Source organism: Rhinoderma darwinii, chromosome 8 (genome assembly GCF_050947455.1).
Source record: "Rhinoderma darwinii isolate aRhiDar2 chromosome 8, aRhiDar2.hap1, whole genome shotgun sequence".
NCBI classification, from domain to species: domain Eukaryota; kingdom Metazoa; phylum Chordata; class Amphibia; order Anura; family Rhinodermatidae; genus Rhinoderma; species Rhinoderma darwinii.
Window position 1 is genome coordinate 7,239,704 of NC_134694.1, and position 16,466 is coordinate 7,256,169.

Sequence of the window (16,466 nt, forward strand, 5' to 3'; positions counted from 1 at the left end):
AATGAGTCTGTTTTGCACGGGGGCGTCGTTTCATTTTAACTCTGATTACAGCACCTGGGGTCTCGAGGAGTGGGCGGCTCGGTGTCTATTAACATGGAAATAATTTGCTAATTTATATTAAAAGCCCAACGATCACCAATCCCAAGGCATTTGGCATGTTCTGACATTAAAAATAACTTAAAGCAGAAAAACATGAAAGAGGGGACGAGGCCGATGATCTGACGAGCACTAATTGATGTGTTTCTGCTAATGACAATCACCCATGCATCCCGGAGATGTGCCCTCACCTGGCAGGTATCTAATTCACCCACTGACCTCCATCAGATACATTAGTGTATTAGTCTTTTTTGTTAGAAGTTTGGATCTCATTTCTTTACTTCTCATATAAGACCCAAAGACAAAAATGGCCAATTAGTCATCTCAATTTTCCAAAAAAGGGAAGAGAAGTATTACTCTCATTCTCCATAGGCCGTCTTGCTGCTTATTTTTGAGTATGGTGGACATCTCACTGGGCATTATAGATGAAATCTTCTCAAAATTGAGTATAATGATGATCCGAGTTTTCCATGATTCAGACGGGCAACCAGGGTCGGTTCCAGGCGTATGAGGGCCTGTCCATCAGCAAAACTCCCACAGTAGGCACCTTGGGCTTGAAAACCATAGAGAATGTTTATCTAGATCACCACGGGGCCTGCAAACCCAATGGGTCCTGGCATCTGCAACCACGCTTCTACACAATCCTAAAGGTTGGGCAACTGGGGAGGGGAACATCTCAGTAGAACCTTAAGAAAAAAGGTTGCCCGAAACCAGGAGAGCCCACTACTGTCTATTGAAACATTTTTGGCAACTCGTAGCCTTCATCTTGGTTCCTCCTTTCTCCTTGGACGTATCACAGGAGACATGGTTGGACTGGGTTAAAAAAAGAACAAAACTTTGGGCAGAGGACAACCCATATCCGAGGCAGATTAACATTAATTTAATAGCTTGGCATTAGTACAGCAACCCTGGTATTTGTTTCCAAATTTGGTGAGATCTGCCAACACTCTAAGGACTATCATGCCATAGATATTGGTCTGTAGACAATCATTAGGTCCCACCATCATTGATGGTCTAATGTCTATGGACTCCTTGTGTTGGCGCCTCTCAAGGCCCTATTACCTAATCATTAGGACTGTCCACAGGAAGCTGGAGTTCTCCGGCCTCGTACTCGCACACGCTGCTGTATAGTTTGCGGCATTTGTCATCTCTCCACATAGAACCCGGCACAAGAACGGCACAATCTTCATTTCCTAAATTGTCCGGCTGTGTCCTAAACCAGAATCTGTGAAGGAAAAAAAAAAAAAACTTCGTAAGGAAGAGATGGAAGGATGAAACTTAATGGGACATTGACCACTATTGACGGGACACAATGACCCTTCTACTGAGGCTACAGTCCGGTCCCCCCCACCCCATCATTATGCCCAATGTCCTCTTTCTCATCCCTTCCATAGGAACATTCTTCCTTTTTGATCCGGTCCTTACTTTTGAGTTGAGTTGTAGGGGGTCCCATCCACCCATTGCCACTGTCCTTCCATATCCCGGTCTGATAAGCCAACCCACGATGACGTCTTGACGGCCTCCTGCAGGAACTCCTGTGGGGTGTAATAGATAGTGGACAAGACAGCGTGCGCTAGGCTGGTGTATCTCAGCCTTTCACGATTGATATGGTCAGATAAGCCAATGTATGTATACAAGTCAATCATATGTGATACCCCCAGGAGCACCATCAGAAGACGTCACATCATGAAATAGTTACTTGTTAAAGGGGGTTTATAAATATATATATATATATATATATATACACACACACACACACACACACACAGTGAAGGAAATAAGTATTTGATCCCTTGCTGATTTTGTAAGTTTGCCCACTGTCAAAGACATGAACAGTCTAGAATTTTTAGGCTAGGTTAATTTTACCAGTGAGAGATAGATTATATCAAAAAAACGAAAATCACATTGTCAGAATTATATATATTTATTTGCATTGTGCACAGAGAAATAAGTATTTGATCCCCTACCAACCATTAAGAGTTCAGCCTCCTCCAGACCAGTTACACGCTCCAAATCAACTTGGTGCCTGCATTATAGACAGCTCTTACATGGTCACCTGTATAAAAGACTCCTGTCCACAGACTCAATGATCAGTCTGACTCTAACCTCTACAACATGGGCAAGACCAAAGAGCTTTCTAAGGATGTCAGGGACAAGATCATAGACCTGCACAAGGCTGGAATGGGCTACAAAACCATAAGTAAGACGCTGGGTGAGAAGGAGACAACTGTTGGTGCAATAGTAAGAAAATGGAAGACATACAAAATGACTGTCAATCCACATCGATCTGGGGCTCCATGCAAAATCTCACCTCGTGGGGTATCCTTGATCCTGAGGAAGGTGAGAGCTCAGCCGAAAACTACACGGGGGGAACTTGTTAATGATCTCAAGGCAGCTGGGACCACAGTCACCAAGAAAACCATTGGTAACACATTACGCCATAATGGATTAAAATCCTGCAGTGCCCGCAAGGTCCCCCTGCTCAAGAAGGCACATGTACAGGCCCGTCTGAAGTTTGCAAATGAACATCTGGATGATTCGGAGAGTGATTGGGAGAAGGTGCTGTGGTCAGAGGAGACTAAAATTGAGCTCTTTGGCATTAACTCAACTCGCCGTGTTTGGAGGAAGAGAAATGCTGCTTATGACCCAAAGAACACCGTCCCCACTGTCAAGCATGGAGGTGGAAACATGATGTTTTGGGGGTGTTTCTCTGCTAAGGGCACAGGACTACTTCACCGCATCAATGGGAGAATGGATGGAGCCATGTACCGTCAAATCCTGAGTGACAACCTCCTTCCCCCCACCAGGACATTAAAAATTGCTCGTGGCTGGGTCTTCCAGCACGACAATGACCCGAAACATACAGCCAAGGCAACAAAGGAGTGGCTCAAAAAGAAGCACATTAAGGTCATAGAGTGGCCTAGCCAGTCTCCAGACCTTAATCCCATCGAAAACTTATGGAGGAAGCTGAAGATCTGAGTTGCCAAGCGACAGCCTTGAAATCTTAATGATTTACAGATGATCTGCAAAGAGGAGTGGGCCAAAATTCCATCTAACATGTGTGCAAACCTCATCATCAACTACAAAAAACATCTGACTGCTGTGCTTGCCAACAAGGGTTTTGCCACCAAGTATTAAGTCTTGTTTGCCAAAGGGATCAAATACTTATTTCTCGGTGCACAATGCAAATAAATATATATAATTTTGACAATGTGATTTTCTGTTTTTTTTTTTTAAATATAATCTATCTCTCACTGGTAAAATTAACCTAGCCTAAAAATTGTAGACTGTTCATGTCTTTGACAGTGGGCAAACTTACAAAATCAGCAAGGGATCAAATACTTATTTCCTTCACTGTATATATATATATATTTTTTTTTAATAAGAAAATTACATCATTTGATAATTTGCTGTAGGTCACCAATACAGAACGGTGTTTACGTGCATATAGTTCCATAAGTCATCTCCCCCCCATATTATAATAAGTCAGACCCCCTTACCTGTTCCTCCTGGCTGTCAATGACAACCAGGTGAGCCTCCTGCATGCGGCACCAGTGTAAACTCTCCTGCCAATTCCTGGTCTGTGGTGAAAGCAGATAACATGACAGTCCAAAGAACTGCCACCCTGCGGAGCAAAACGGGCAAACCGTACCTGCCAGAGAGAACCAAAATAACCCTAAATGACATCCATATCGTGATACATTGTGCAGCGTATAGGATTTCCTCATATGACTGCCATGTGAACAACATATCCCAAAAGTCTATCTCATATCTATCTATCTATCCATCTATCTATCATCTATCTCATATCTATCTATCTATCTATCTCATATCTATCTATCATCTATCTATCTATCTATCTATCTATCTATCTATCAATCTATCTCTCTCATATCTATCTCATATCCATCTATCTATCTCATATCCATCTATCTATCTCAAATCCATCTATCTCATATCTATCTATCTAATATCTATCTAATATCTATCCATCCTCCCTATCTGTATGGATTCTGCTGCTGCTTTAGGGCAGGTGGGAGAAGTCTCGAATATTCTCAGATATCACAAGGTCATTATTAACATCTAAGCTTCCTTCGAGGTGTCAGATACCGGTGACTACCTCGGTCGTTCCTCTGGCAGTTGGTCAGCAGCGGGCTGTCCTGGGGGATGAGCAGGTTACTTCTGCTGACGTGGTCCATCCTCTGTTGGAGGTGGATGTATTGCTGGAGCTCCATCTGGTAGAGCTGTCCTTGTTTCTCCATCTCCTGTAGGAGCTCAGTCTGGTTCAGGATCAGTCGGGACAAGGTTTGTTCCCGTGAGGATGAGATGGTGTCCATTAATGATGACAGATTTCTGCCGAGGACCTGGTTGTCTCCTCTCAGGTTCTGAATATCCTCCATGTTGCGGCTCAGGTTCAGGGACAGTCCGGCTCTTTCTTTGTGGATGGCGTTTAGATGGGAGTTGTCCTGTAGATCTGAAAGAAAACCGATTGTAGGCTTAGCTGAAGACTGGTGGACTAGAAGATGACCACCAAATATAGGGGAAAAGTCCTTGAGCCGTCCTTCTCTGTCCAGGAATTCAATTCAGTCGTCTTTTAGGGAAAGCTGGGTGGCAACCAACATGGCCATGAACCAGGGCCCAAATCTAACTGCCACCCCTGCACATGACCTGCCAAACATGCCCCAAACACTGCCAGCTACTCAAGTCCTTATACATTGCCTGGCACATGTGTCCCCATATATTGTTTGCTAAACATGCCACTTTTATTGCCCGCCACCCATGCCCCCATACAGTGCCAGCCACCCATGCCCCCATACAGTGCCAGCCACCCATGCCCCCATACAGTGCCAGCCACCCATGCCCCCATACAGTGCCAGCCACACATGCCCCCATACAGTGCCAGCCACACATGCCCCCATACATTGCCAGCCACACATCACCAGCGATATATGCCCCATGCATTACCTGCCATAGATAACATCATACTTTGCCTGCCACACATGCCCCGAACCATAGAGAGAGTGGGACTCACATAGAGACAGCAGGACCGTGCTCATAGTCAGCAGTGCCACAGTCAGGATCAGGCCTCCTACCAGCAGAAGATACTGGGCCGATGACCCTTTTCCAAACCTCCAAAGGAACCTGAGCGGCAAACAGAGCGCAGTCAGTTATCAGAGGAGAGATGTTGCACCTCTGGGTCAAATCTATTGGAGTTCAGCTGAAGGGCCAAAAGTTGCGAAACCTGAATCATGTGAAGAACAGATCACAGAATTTGTGGAGGAGGCGCAACTTCCCAGTGGCCGGGATTACATTAGGGGGCTTTTACATCCAATTCCCAGCATGCACCTCATCACTGGTGATATAATGTACTTCATCTCCTATATAGGCACGTATAGTATTATTTGGCCACTATATGGCACTTTATGTATTCACAGTAAGATACGGTTACTGCATAGCAATGATATGTGGGCACTGTATGGTACTATATCCTGGCACTGTGCTGTGGTGTTATTTGGGCCTTGTATGGGGATATTTTGTGTTTATTACATGGTACGAATATAAAGGCATTGTATGGCAGTATTATATGGGTACCGGATGGTATTTTTATTTGGCACTGGATGGGGCTATTATTTAGGTATGATATTGCCCTCTTATTTGCCCTCTTATTTGAGCAATGTCTGACAATGCCATTTATATGCCGCTGTTATTTGGCAGTGTATGATGCGAATATTTGGGTTCTTTATGGCACGGTTATTTAGGCCTGTGTATCTATGTGCTCACCGCACAGTATGGCAGTATTATATGGGTGCTACATGTAAGGTTATATGTTCAGTGGATGGCACTATTATGTAGGCAATGTATGGCAGTATTATATGGGTGCTACATGTAATGTTATATGTTCAGCGGATGGCACTATTATGTAGGCAATGTATGGCAGTATTATATGGGTGCTACATGTAAGGTTATATGTTCAGTGGATGGCACTATTATGTAGGCACAGTATGGCAGTATTATATGGGTGCTACATGTAAGGTTATATGTTCAGTGGATGGCACTATTATGTAGGCACTGTATGGCAGTATTATATAGATGCTATATGTAAGGTTATATGTTCAGTGGATGGCAGTATTATATAGACACTGTATGTTGGCATTGTTATTTTGCCGTATTACTTTCCATTTTGTAGGGCACTTATGTTTTGCTCAATGGCACATAAAATCCCTTATGAAGCCAGTTCTATGGAAATGTATGCTGTAATCTATAGGCATCATATTTGAACTCAGATTAAAAGTAAAATAGCAAACAGTTGGTTGTTATTGGAAACCGTCAGCAAGCATGTAAACAGACATACCTAAAATGCTGGCTTTCACTGTGTGAAATATACCAGAAAAATGTTCCTGGGAAAGCTGGGCGACAACCAACATAGTCTCCTTTACCCAACTTTCCAAGAGCCCCGAAAGGCAAAATGCCAAATGCCGTTTTGATTGGCACATACCTGTTGTCGTTGGTTTCTGTGGTCTGGTTCTCAGAATTCTGTGCCCTTTCTGTTGCCAGGGCCAGGAACTCTATATCTGAGTATATGAGCATGTTCGAACTAACACGTCTATCCCTGCCACCGAATAGAACTGGCGAAGACGTGGCACACAAACCTATTCCCCGGTCCCAGTGTGCCATGCCAAAACTCTTTTGGCTCCAAGACATGTCCATCAATTCTTGATCATCCATTCTGCTCATCAGATCCTTGCCCTCTCTGTGGTTTAACGCCCAGTGTTTTTTCTTTGTGTCTGATGCCCTTGACCAACTCTCCCGCACCCATCAACGTCACTCCGAGTGATACACAGTTTCATTGTCGTGTCTTGGCAAACATTGAAGGTTCTGCTGAAATAACACAAACAGATTCCTAAGAAAGTGGCACTGTATGGCGACATTCTATATAGCAGAGCCGCGGCTGCATGGTTACCTTATAGCACGGGCATCCATTGTCCTCCATCTAGGGCCTCACGATCTTACCAGCATGATGGACGTCACACTTATACTCCCTGGTGGGTCGACTTGTGATTGCAGAGCTGTTATTTAGGGAACTCTAGATCAGAATTACTTGAGCCCTATATAACCCTGTTGGGTGCAGGATTGCAGTATTATGGGTAGTACCGTTACAGTATTTGGCACAATGTTTTGCACTGTATTAGGATAGATCACTTTGCATTTCTATCCATCCAAAACCATGGAACGGGGGGGCGTGGCCAGCAGTCGATGGCGCCGGTCGCATAAACTGAGAGCTCCGCGCCCTGCCACGCAGATCCAGCAGCCTACAGCGGGGAAAGGTGCCTCATATGGGGAAAAAAAGACCCCAAGGGTCTAGACTCACCCCTGCAGCACAGCACCAGGTCGCCGCCGCTCCACCAACGATCGACGGCTACTTTCTTCGGCGGCAAGCCACGCCGCTCCCTCAGCCGCAGCCATCTTGGACAGCCTCGTGTCAGAAGGAAGGGGAGATGTCCGAGCAGGGAGAGGAGACAGTGCCCCACGTACAGGGTAAGCTGAATAGCCGGATGGCTAAAGTTCACCCTCCCAGCTCCCCTAAGCTGTCCTCCACCTCGTCCTGTGAACAGCAGGGAAGGGGGTCCCCTATCCCAGGAGCAATGGAGGCCAGGCCACGAGGAGCATCAGCTCAGTCAGAGGCCCCAGTACACCTGCTTGAACCACCAATGTCACAGCCCTCAGCACAAATGGCCCTACAGATTTGGCCTGCACCTAAACCTCAACGGCCCACGATCCAGCAGCCGGGGAGGAGAGACGATATGGGGGATACACCATCTTTGACCCCCTATGCCCAGGCCCCTGTATATGCCTCAGATTCTGACCTGGAGGATTCAGCCTCACTTCCTTCAGATGTGCCCCCTATGTGGAGGGAATGTTTCTCACAGTTGCCCACTAAAGAGGACTTTAAGAGTATGATACAAGAAGTGAAGGCAGCTTTTCGTTCAGAATTGGCGGGGGTGTCGCAGCATATACAGCAGATTGCTACGAGGGTGGAGGCTCTAGAAGATGACCACGATGCCACTAGGCGCCATGTCTCTGTGATCCAGTCTTCAGTGTCCTCCCAGCTGGCGTCCATTAGAGATATGCAACTGCATCTAGAGGATTTGGATAACAGAGGTCGCCGTCATAATATAAGGATAAGGGGCATACCGGAGCCCTCGGGGTCTGAAGATCTTCCCATCGTGTTAGAGACTATCTTTAACGACCTTTTGGGTGCACCCCCGTCTAATCGGATACCGCTTGACAGAGCGCATAGAGCGCTGAAACCAAAATCCATTACATCTCAGCCCAGAGATATCATCTGCTGTGTCCAGGATTTCCGCACTAAGGAGGACATTATGCTTAAAGCCCGTCAGCGTAAAGACCTGGAGTATGCCGGTGTGCCGATTCAGTTATTCCCGGATCTCTCCTGGATTACGTTACAGAAAAGACGTTTGCTTCGTCCGCTTCTCGCAGCCCTACGGGACCACAATATTATTTATCGATGGGGGTTTCCGTTCTCCCTTACAGCCCGAAGAGATGGTGTTTCTGCAACCCTGAGGTACCCAGGGGATTTGCCTCATTTCTGTGACTCCCTTGGTATACCAACGCCCAAGATGCAGAATTGGGAGACTCCCTTGCCGCCTTCGTCTCCACCTCCAGTCTGGCAGTCGGTCCGAAATAAGCGGAGGACCTCTCCAAGACGACAGTCTAACCGAAGTTCACCAAGACCTGATTTGAATTGATGGACGCTGCGCAGATACACGGCACCTCCGTAATATATGTGAAGGAGCCTGGTCACCCATACCAGCTGCTCCCCTCACCAGTTGCACTATCCTAGGCTAAAAATGCATTTAGGATTATATTTCTGATTTTATGTTGCTTCTCTTTAATTCGTTAACGTAAATTGTGGCAGGGCGCGATTGTCCGGGATACACTTGGCTCTTTCACCCCCTTTTTGTTTTTTCTCGGCCTGTACGTATTTATACGTACTTTTGTACTAGGTTCCTCGACTGTTGAGACCCGACCTCCTTTTTTGATAGGGGTAATTTGTTTTGCAGTTCTCCCTCTGTTTTTAGAGAGAGTTGCAAAGGGTAATATTGTATTACCAGTTTTCTTTTGCTTTAATATCACCCGCCCCAGGGTATAGTATTCTCCCTGGTAGTATTTTCTGAGTGTGTTTGAAATTCATTGATCTCATGCATTTCTCTTTGTTCTCACTGCAGATATGTGTATTGTCTCCCTGGTACGTCTTTACCCCAGTGTCTTTCCCTTCCCTCCTACTTTCATCCGAAATAACACTTGAGACGACAGTGAATCCTCCAAGAACCTCCAAGGTAGAAGGACGCCGTAGAACACTGCTTGCTTTGAAACCGACATGGGACTGGCCCCGACATAACTGTGAGCTGTACACATCCGCACTTTCCACATCATTCTTTGCTCTTTCATACATCTTTGACCATGGTTAAATTTGTCACACTTAATGTCAAGGGTCTCAACTCCAATGTGAAGAGACGCTTGCTTCTCAGGGAGTTGAAATCGCTTGGAGCGGAAGTTGCTTTTCTGCAGGAAACACACTTAGATTCATCCGGAACTTTCCAATTTGCCCGAGGGGCGTATCCTGCTGTGTACTCTGCCTCGTCAGGTCGCAAAAGAGAGGGGGTGGCCATTTTGATAGCAGCTTCCTGCCCCATACAAGTTCACACCTCACATCTAGATCCGAAAGGCAGATATGTTATAATAGAGGGGACTTTGCTTGGACAGCCCATTGTTTTATGTAACGTTTACTCTCCTAATACCGCACAGATTCCATTCCTACGTAGACTCCTTTCTAAACTCCAGAAGCTTCCTAGGGGGGCATGGCTGGTGGGAGGAGATTTTAATGTCCCGTTCTCCACGTCCATGGATAGGGTCTCTCTTACACACGCTACTCCGACGCCCACCCTTACAGGACTTTCTACACGTTTTAGGCAACTAATTAGAGAGCACCAGCTCTATGATTTGTGGCGAGTGGATCACCCAGGTGATAGGTCCTATACCTTCTTCTCCCATACGCACAGCACTCATACACGCTTAGATTACTTTTTTGGTAATGTCCCTGCCCTCCGTGCGCTCCAGGGGGCGAATATAGACCCCATCTCTTGGTCAGATCACGCACCAGTTTCTGTGTCCCTACAGATAGGGAAACCAAATACGAGAGTATGTCATTGGCGCTTAAACGAAACTTTGATTAAGTCCCCTGCTCTTAGGGACAGCCTGGCCGGACATATGCGGGAATTTTATGCACTTAATGAGGGATCGGTTCCTTCAGTATCCACTCTTTGGGAGGCGCATAAGGCGGTGATGAGAGGGCAATGCATAGTAATGGGATCTAGATTGAAAAGAGACTCTCGGGCCAAGCGGGTGGCTCTCCATCGGACAATTACTAAGTTGGAGAGAGAAATGGGGATTAAACCGGCGGTCCCGACACTACGGAAATTGATAGAGGCTAGAGCACAACTCAAGGACTTAGCTATGAAGGGGGTAGAAAAGTCATTACTATACACAAAAAGGAAATATTACGACAAAGGTAATAAGGCGCACTCGCTTCTGGCCAGACTATTGCGGGATCAGGCGACTGTTCGTACTCCACAGGCGGTTCGGGATAAGGCGGGCATACTCCAGCATCACCCAGACACGATAGCCACACTTTTTCATGACTATTATAAATCCTTATACCACCTGCCAAATACCTTACCACCTGATCCGGCTCGTCGGAGGGAAACGCTGCAAGCATATCTCTCTTCCTGTGCTCTCCCTAAACTGAAAGATGAGGAGCTTTCATCCCTGAATGCCCCGATCTCTGCGGAGGAATTGTTTGATATATTGAAGGACCTCCCTAGTGGTAAGGCCCCTGGACCAGATGGCTTTACATATGGGTATTATAAGACCTTTGCAGAGATCTTGGTTCCACGGATGGCTTCCTTATTTAATGAATTCCTACAGGGTTCTCCCATCCCTCAAACATTCCTGCATTCTCATATCACGCTGATCCCTAAACCGGGTAAAGACCACGCAGAGTGCTCCAATTACAGACCCATAGCCCTTCTGAATTCGGATCTAAAAATTTTCACCAGTCTTCTAGCTAATAGACTCAATGTTTGGCTCCCTTCTTTGATTCACAAAGACCAAGTGGGCTTTGTGCCTCTTAGGCAAGGAGGAGACAACACACGAAGGGCCCTTGACCTCATTGATGCCCTCCAAAAGCAAAAGGAATCGGCGATCCTTCTTAGTCTAGATGCAGAGAAGGCGTTTGACCGCTTGGGATGGCCATTTATGTTCGAAACTCTAAATTCATTTGGGATTTCGGGCCCTTATTTGACAGCACTGCGTGGTCTCTACTCCAAACCGACAGCGGCAATTAAACTCCCACACTCCACCTCCCCTCCGTTTCAAATCTGGAATGGTACACGTCAGGGGTGTCCCCTATCCCCACTTTTATTTGTGCTATGCATAGAACCTTTAGCAGCTCAAATACGGAAATCCAGGGATATAGCGGGGGTCCAGATACAAGATAAAGAGTTTAAGGTTTCCCTGTTTGCAGATGACGTCCTCTTGACTATCACTAAACCTCATACCTCCCTCCCTAACCTTACTACAGTTCTCCGTAGGTATGGGAGGCTGTCAGGATATAAAACTAATACATCTAAAACGGAAGCGCTCCCTCTTAATGTCCCACACCAGGAGCTCCAGCTACTCAAACACAACTACACCTACAACTGGAAGGAAACCTCCCTGACTTATTTAGGAGTTCAACTCACTCCCTCCTATACGTCGGTTTACAAGGCTAATTTCCCCTCTCTGTTTGTAGAGCTACGTCAGCTAATGGCCAGGTGGGATCCTCTTCCCATGTCATTTTTTGGGCGCATAGCAGCGGTCAAAATGACCTTGCTCCCTAAATTACTGTACTACTTTGAGACTTTGCCGGTAGCAGTACCTATGAAGGAATTGCGGGCCATGCAGTCTTCTATCCTCAGGTTCATATGGCATTCCGGCAGACATCGAATTCCGAAATCAGTTTTATTATCGGGTCGATCTGCGGGTGGGCTATCGGTCCCTGATGTGGTGAAGTACTACTGGGCGGCACACCTCCGTCGCATACCCAGCTGGGTGTCTTTAAGGGCGTACAATAAATGGACCGAAATAGAGAAGCTATGGATGGCCCCGGTCCACCCAAACTCCCTGTTATGGGGTGACCCACTGGTAATGCCGACTGCATCTTTATTGGGTCCCATGAGATTTCAAAGGGAGGTGTGGGAAACCTGTAAAAACCGCTTCCATTTGGCATCGGGTTGCCCGCCCTTGACTTCGGTACTCTACACTCCCACTATTCCGGGGGGCACTACCTCCCGAATAGTCCGATTGTGGACGGGAATTGAGGTATTTCACCTGGCTGATATGGTTGATCCCCACACGCAAGAGCTTCACCCGTTTTCATACTTTCAAAAACATCATAATATTCCCTCCGCTGCGTTCTTTCACTATCTTCAGGTTAGACATTACATGCAGCAAACTTTTAGATCCACGCGGGTTACTGCACCTACAAGCTTCGAAAGGTTATGTCGGTATGCTACCACCACTAGGGGGCTTATCTCAGCCATTTATGCATTATTGCTATCCCCGGAGGGTTCCCCTCCGCCTGGGCATAGATACATGTTGAAGTGGGAGGCCTTACTGAATAAATCCATCCCGCTCTCATTGTGGCAGATTATTTGGTCGCAAGCAGCTAAAACCTCCATCTGCACTGCATATAAGGAAAACCAATATAAAATCCTTATGTTTTGGTACCACACCCCTGCCTTTCTGCATAGCTTCAATCCGGGTATTCCGTCGGATTGCTGGCGATGTAGAGGTCAGAGAGGTGATCTGTTCCATATTTTCTGGAGCTGTTCACTGGTACAACAGTATTGGTTGGAAGTTAAGAACTTGGCATTGGCGGTGTTGCAGCAGGATATTCCCTTAGACCCTCTTCATTACCTCCTAAATGTTCCCCCTAGGTCTTTGGGGAAATCACCAGCTCGACTCTTTCGACACTTTCTCACAGCCGCTAAGACGTTGATAGCGTGGAAATGGAGACAGACAACCCCTCCCTCCCACATCGACTTAGTAACTAGAATTAGGGAAATACGTACAATGGAGCATATGACGGCCTCTATTGACAATGAACTGGACAGGTTCAAAGTGGTGTGGGACCCGTGGGACAAGTATTGGATACAGGGAACTCAAGATTAGGTGGTAGGTGGAGCTCCGACTATCCCCCCCCCCCCCTCACCCCCTTAAACCCCTGTGTTTTTTCCCAGATGTTTTGTCTGTCTATTGAAAGTTACTGTCTTACTATGTGAATTGCATGGCCCTTCATGCTGCTCTAAGTTATATGTATATTTTTGAAAAATTTTCAATAAAAACACAGTTGAAACCAAAACCATGGAACGGTGGCCCTTACACATGTGGGGAGCTCTTATATGCACACGATTGTGGAGAATATGGTTTTGGCAGCATAATAAACACTAAAAAAACTGTTACACTAGGAAGAGTACCATAGGGCTGTTTTTTAGGCTCCGCTTGCTCCAAACTCCCCAATAATCTACCTAAAAAGATGTCATTTTGTAAATACATGACGTTACATTCTATATTATACTCCAGAGCTGCACTCACTATTCTGCGGGTGGAGTCACTGTGTACATACATTACTTATCCTGTACTGATCCTGAGTTACATCCTGTATTATACTCCAGAGCTGCGCTCACTATACTGCTGGTGGAGTCACTGTGTACATACATTACATTACTTATCCTGTAGTGATCCTGAGTTACATCCTGTATTATACTCCAGAGCTGCACTCACTATTCTGCGGGTGGAGTCACTGTGTACATACATTACATTACTTATCCTGTACTGATCCTGAGTTACATCCTGTATTATACTCCAGAGCTGCACTCACTATTCTACTGGTGGAGTCACTGTGTACATACATTACATTACTTATCCTGTACTGATCCTGAGTTACATCCTGTATTATACTCCAGAGCTGCACTCACTATTCTGCTGGTGGAGTCACTGTGTACATACATTACATTACTTATCCTGTACTGATCCTGAGTTACATCCTGTATTATACTCCAGAGCTGCACTCACTATTCTGCGGGTGGAGTCACTGTGTACATACATTACTTATCCTGTACTGATCCTGAGTTATATCCTGTATTATATTCCAGAGCAGAACTCACTATTCTGCTGGTGGAGTCACTGTGTACATACATTATTTATCCTGTACTGATCCTGAGTTACATCCTGTATTATATTCCAGAGCAGAACTCACTATTCTGCTGGTGGAGTCACTGTGTACATACATTACTTATCCTGTACTGATCCTGAGTTACATCCTGTATTATACTCCAGAGCTGCGCTCACTATTCTGCTGGTGGAGTCACTGTGTACATACATTACATTACTTATCCTGTACTGATCCTGAGTTACATCCTGTATTATACTCCAGAGCTGCACTCACTATTATGCTAGTCATTATTGGAAATGGTCAGCCAACTTGTCAACATCTTGGCTGAGCTCTCATAATGCAGGGGGGAATCTTTACAGTATAGTGCGTGGAGTAAAGAGGACACTTCCTAGAACTCAATCACCTGAACAAAGTCTGTGCAGACCCTGAACCAGTAGGGAATGATTTTAGCTCTAAAGCCTTCAGAATTGTGAATACAGCTCTGGAGTAGAATACAAATCTGTGAATATTGTATACAGAATATTGATGGTTTAACAGTATAATATTTTAGGATATTTTTAGCAGTGGTGTCCCGGTTGCCGCTTACAATCGTCGCTCTGCGGTAACAGTCTCATTTGTTATCTTTTATTTATATTTCAATTAATTTCTATATATGGCAGTGTTTATCGTTTTCCGCCTTTCTTCCTTATTTTTTTTTCGCTCTCGCTTTTTGTTTGTGGTTTAATTGCCATCTCGGGAGCGTCACCTCAGCAGCCGCTCACATACAGAGGCTTTCATTAAATCGTAGCCTCGGGCAGCCACAATATATATTTTGTCATTAGCTCTGATTGTAGAACATCTGCAGTGTTATCTGATGACCACGACAAACTGCAGACATGGAAACACGTCTGATCCACGCGATCCATCTATAGCGACGCTTCGCCAGATGATCGGCTTCTGATTCATGTTGGCCAACTCCTGGGAATCAAAGAGGAATTCAAAGGGGGCACTGGTCTTTCTTAGGGGTCTTTGTAGTGCTCAGGAGTTACATCAGAGCCTTAGAAACCAGATTTTGCACAACAGTCATAGGTCAGGATCATTTTCCCAGAAGGCCCCTTCATTTGGTGTCATTGCCCCCTGTGCCCCGATCACGTTAAGAGATCGGCAAAAGCGGTAAATGTCCGGTCATTAGGATGATAAATATACAGGATAGACAATTTAGTATAGCATTTAAAAGGGAAAGTTCATCTTTTACAATCAAGCCCATAAGGCTACGAAAATACGTTTTCCACTAGTAAAATTTCAGGAATTTGTCCCCATGAGCAGAGATCACGACTAGGTTTCCATATCAATATATACAAGAAGATGTCTAACTTATACCAGCTGTACATATATAATTATATACAGAAGATACCCAGGTTATACCAGCATGCTCCATATCACTATATACAAGAAGATGTATAACTTATACCAGCTGTACATATATAATTATATACAGAAGATACCCAGGTTATACCAGCATGCTCCATATTACTATATACAAGAAGATGTATAACTTATACCAGCTGTACATATATAATTATATACAGAAGATACCCAGGTTATACCAGCATGCTCCATATCACTATATACAAGAAGATGTATAACTTATACCAGCTGTACATATATAATTATATACAGAATATACCCAGTTTATACCAGCATGCTCCATATCACTATATACAAGAAGATGTATAACTTATACCAGCTGTACATATATAATTATATACAGGAGATACCCAGGTTATACCAGCATGCTCCATATCACTATATACAGAAGATGTAGAACTTATACCAGCTGTACATATATAATTATATACAGAAGATACCCAGGTTATACCAGCATGCTCCATATCACTACATACAAGAAGATGTATAACTTATACCAGCTGTACATACATAATTATATACAGAAGATACCCAGGTTATACCAGCATGCTCCATATCACTACATACAAGAAGATGTATAACTTATACCAGCTGTACATATATAATTATATACAGAAGATACCCAGGTTATACCAGCATGCTCCATATCACTATATACAAGAAGATG

General features: G+C 45.1%; 1 protein-coding gene across 1 annotated transcript; it reads right to left on the minus strand.

The window, feature by feature from the left end:
* Nucleotides 1-954: 954 nt before the first annotated feature.
* On the minus strand, nucleotides 955-6,934 carry LOC142659091 (C-type lectin domain family 10 member A-like). The gene is made up of 6 exons (XM_075834841.1): nucleotides 6,593-6,934; nucleotides 5,129-5,238; nucleotides 4,217-4,570; nucleotides 3,597-3,748; nucleotides 1,522-1,631; nucleotides 955-1,321 (listed from the first exon to the last, which is right to left on the minus strand). The coding sequence occupies exons 1-6, from the start codon at nucleotides 6,829-6,831 to the stop codon at nucleotides 1,159-1,161; spliced, it is 1,128 nt and encodes a 375-aa protein (XP_075690956.1). The 5' UTR covers nucleotides 6,832-6,934; the 3' UTR covers nucleotides 955-1,158.
* Nucleotides 6,935-16,466: the final 9,532 nt, after the last annotated feature.

Excerpts from the sequence above, each read along its gene's own strand:
- LOC142659091 (XM_075834841.1), bottom strand. The coding sequence starts at position 6,831 with ATGAGCAGAATGGATGATCAAGAATTGATGGACATGTCTTGGAGCCAA. Across the intron at positions 3,749-4,216 it reads CTGCCAGAGGAACGACCGAG|GTACGGTTTGCCCGTTTTGC; the intron begins GTAGTCACCGGT and ends TCTCTCTGGCAG. Across the intron at positions 1,322-1,521 it reads CCCTACAACTCAACTCAAAA|ATTCTGGTTTAGGACACAGC; the intron begins GTAAGGACCGGA and ends TTTCCTTCACAG.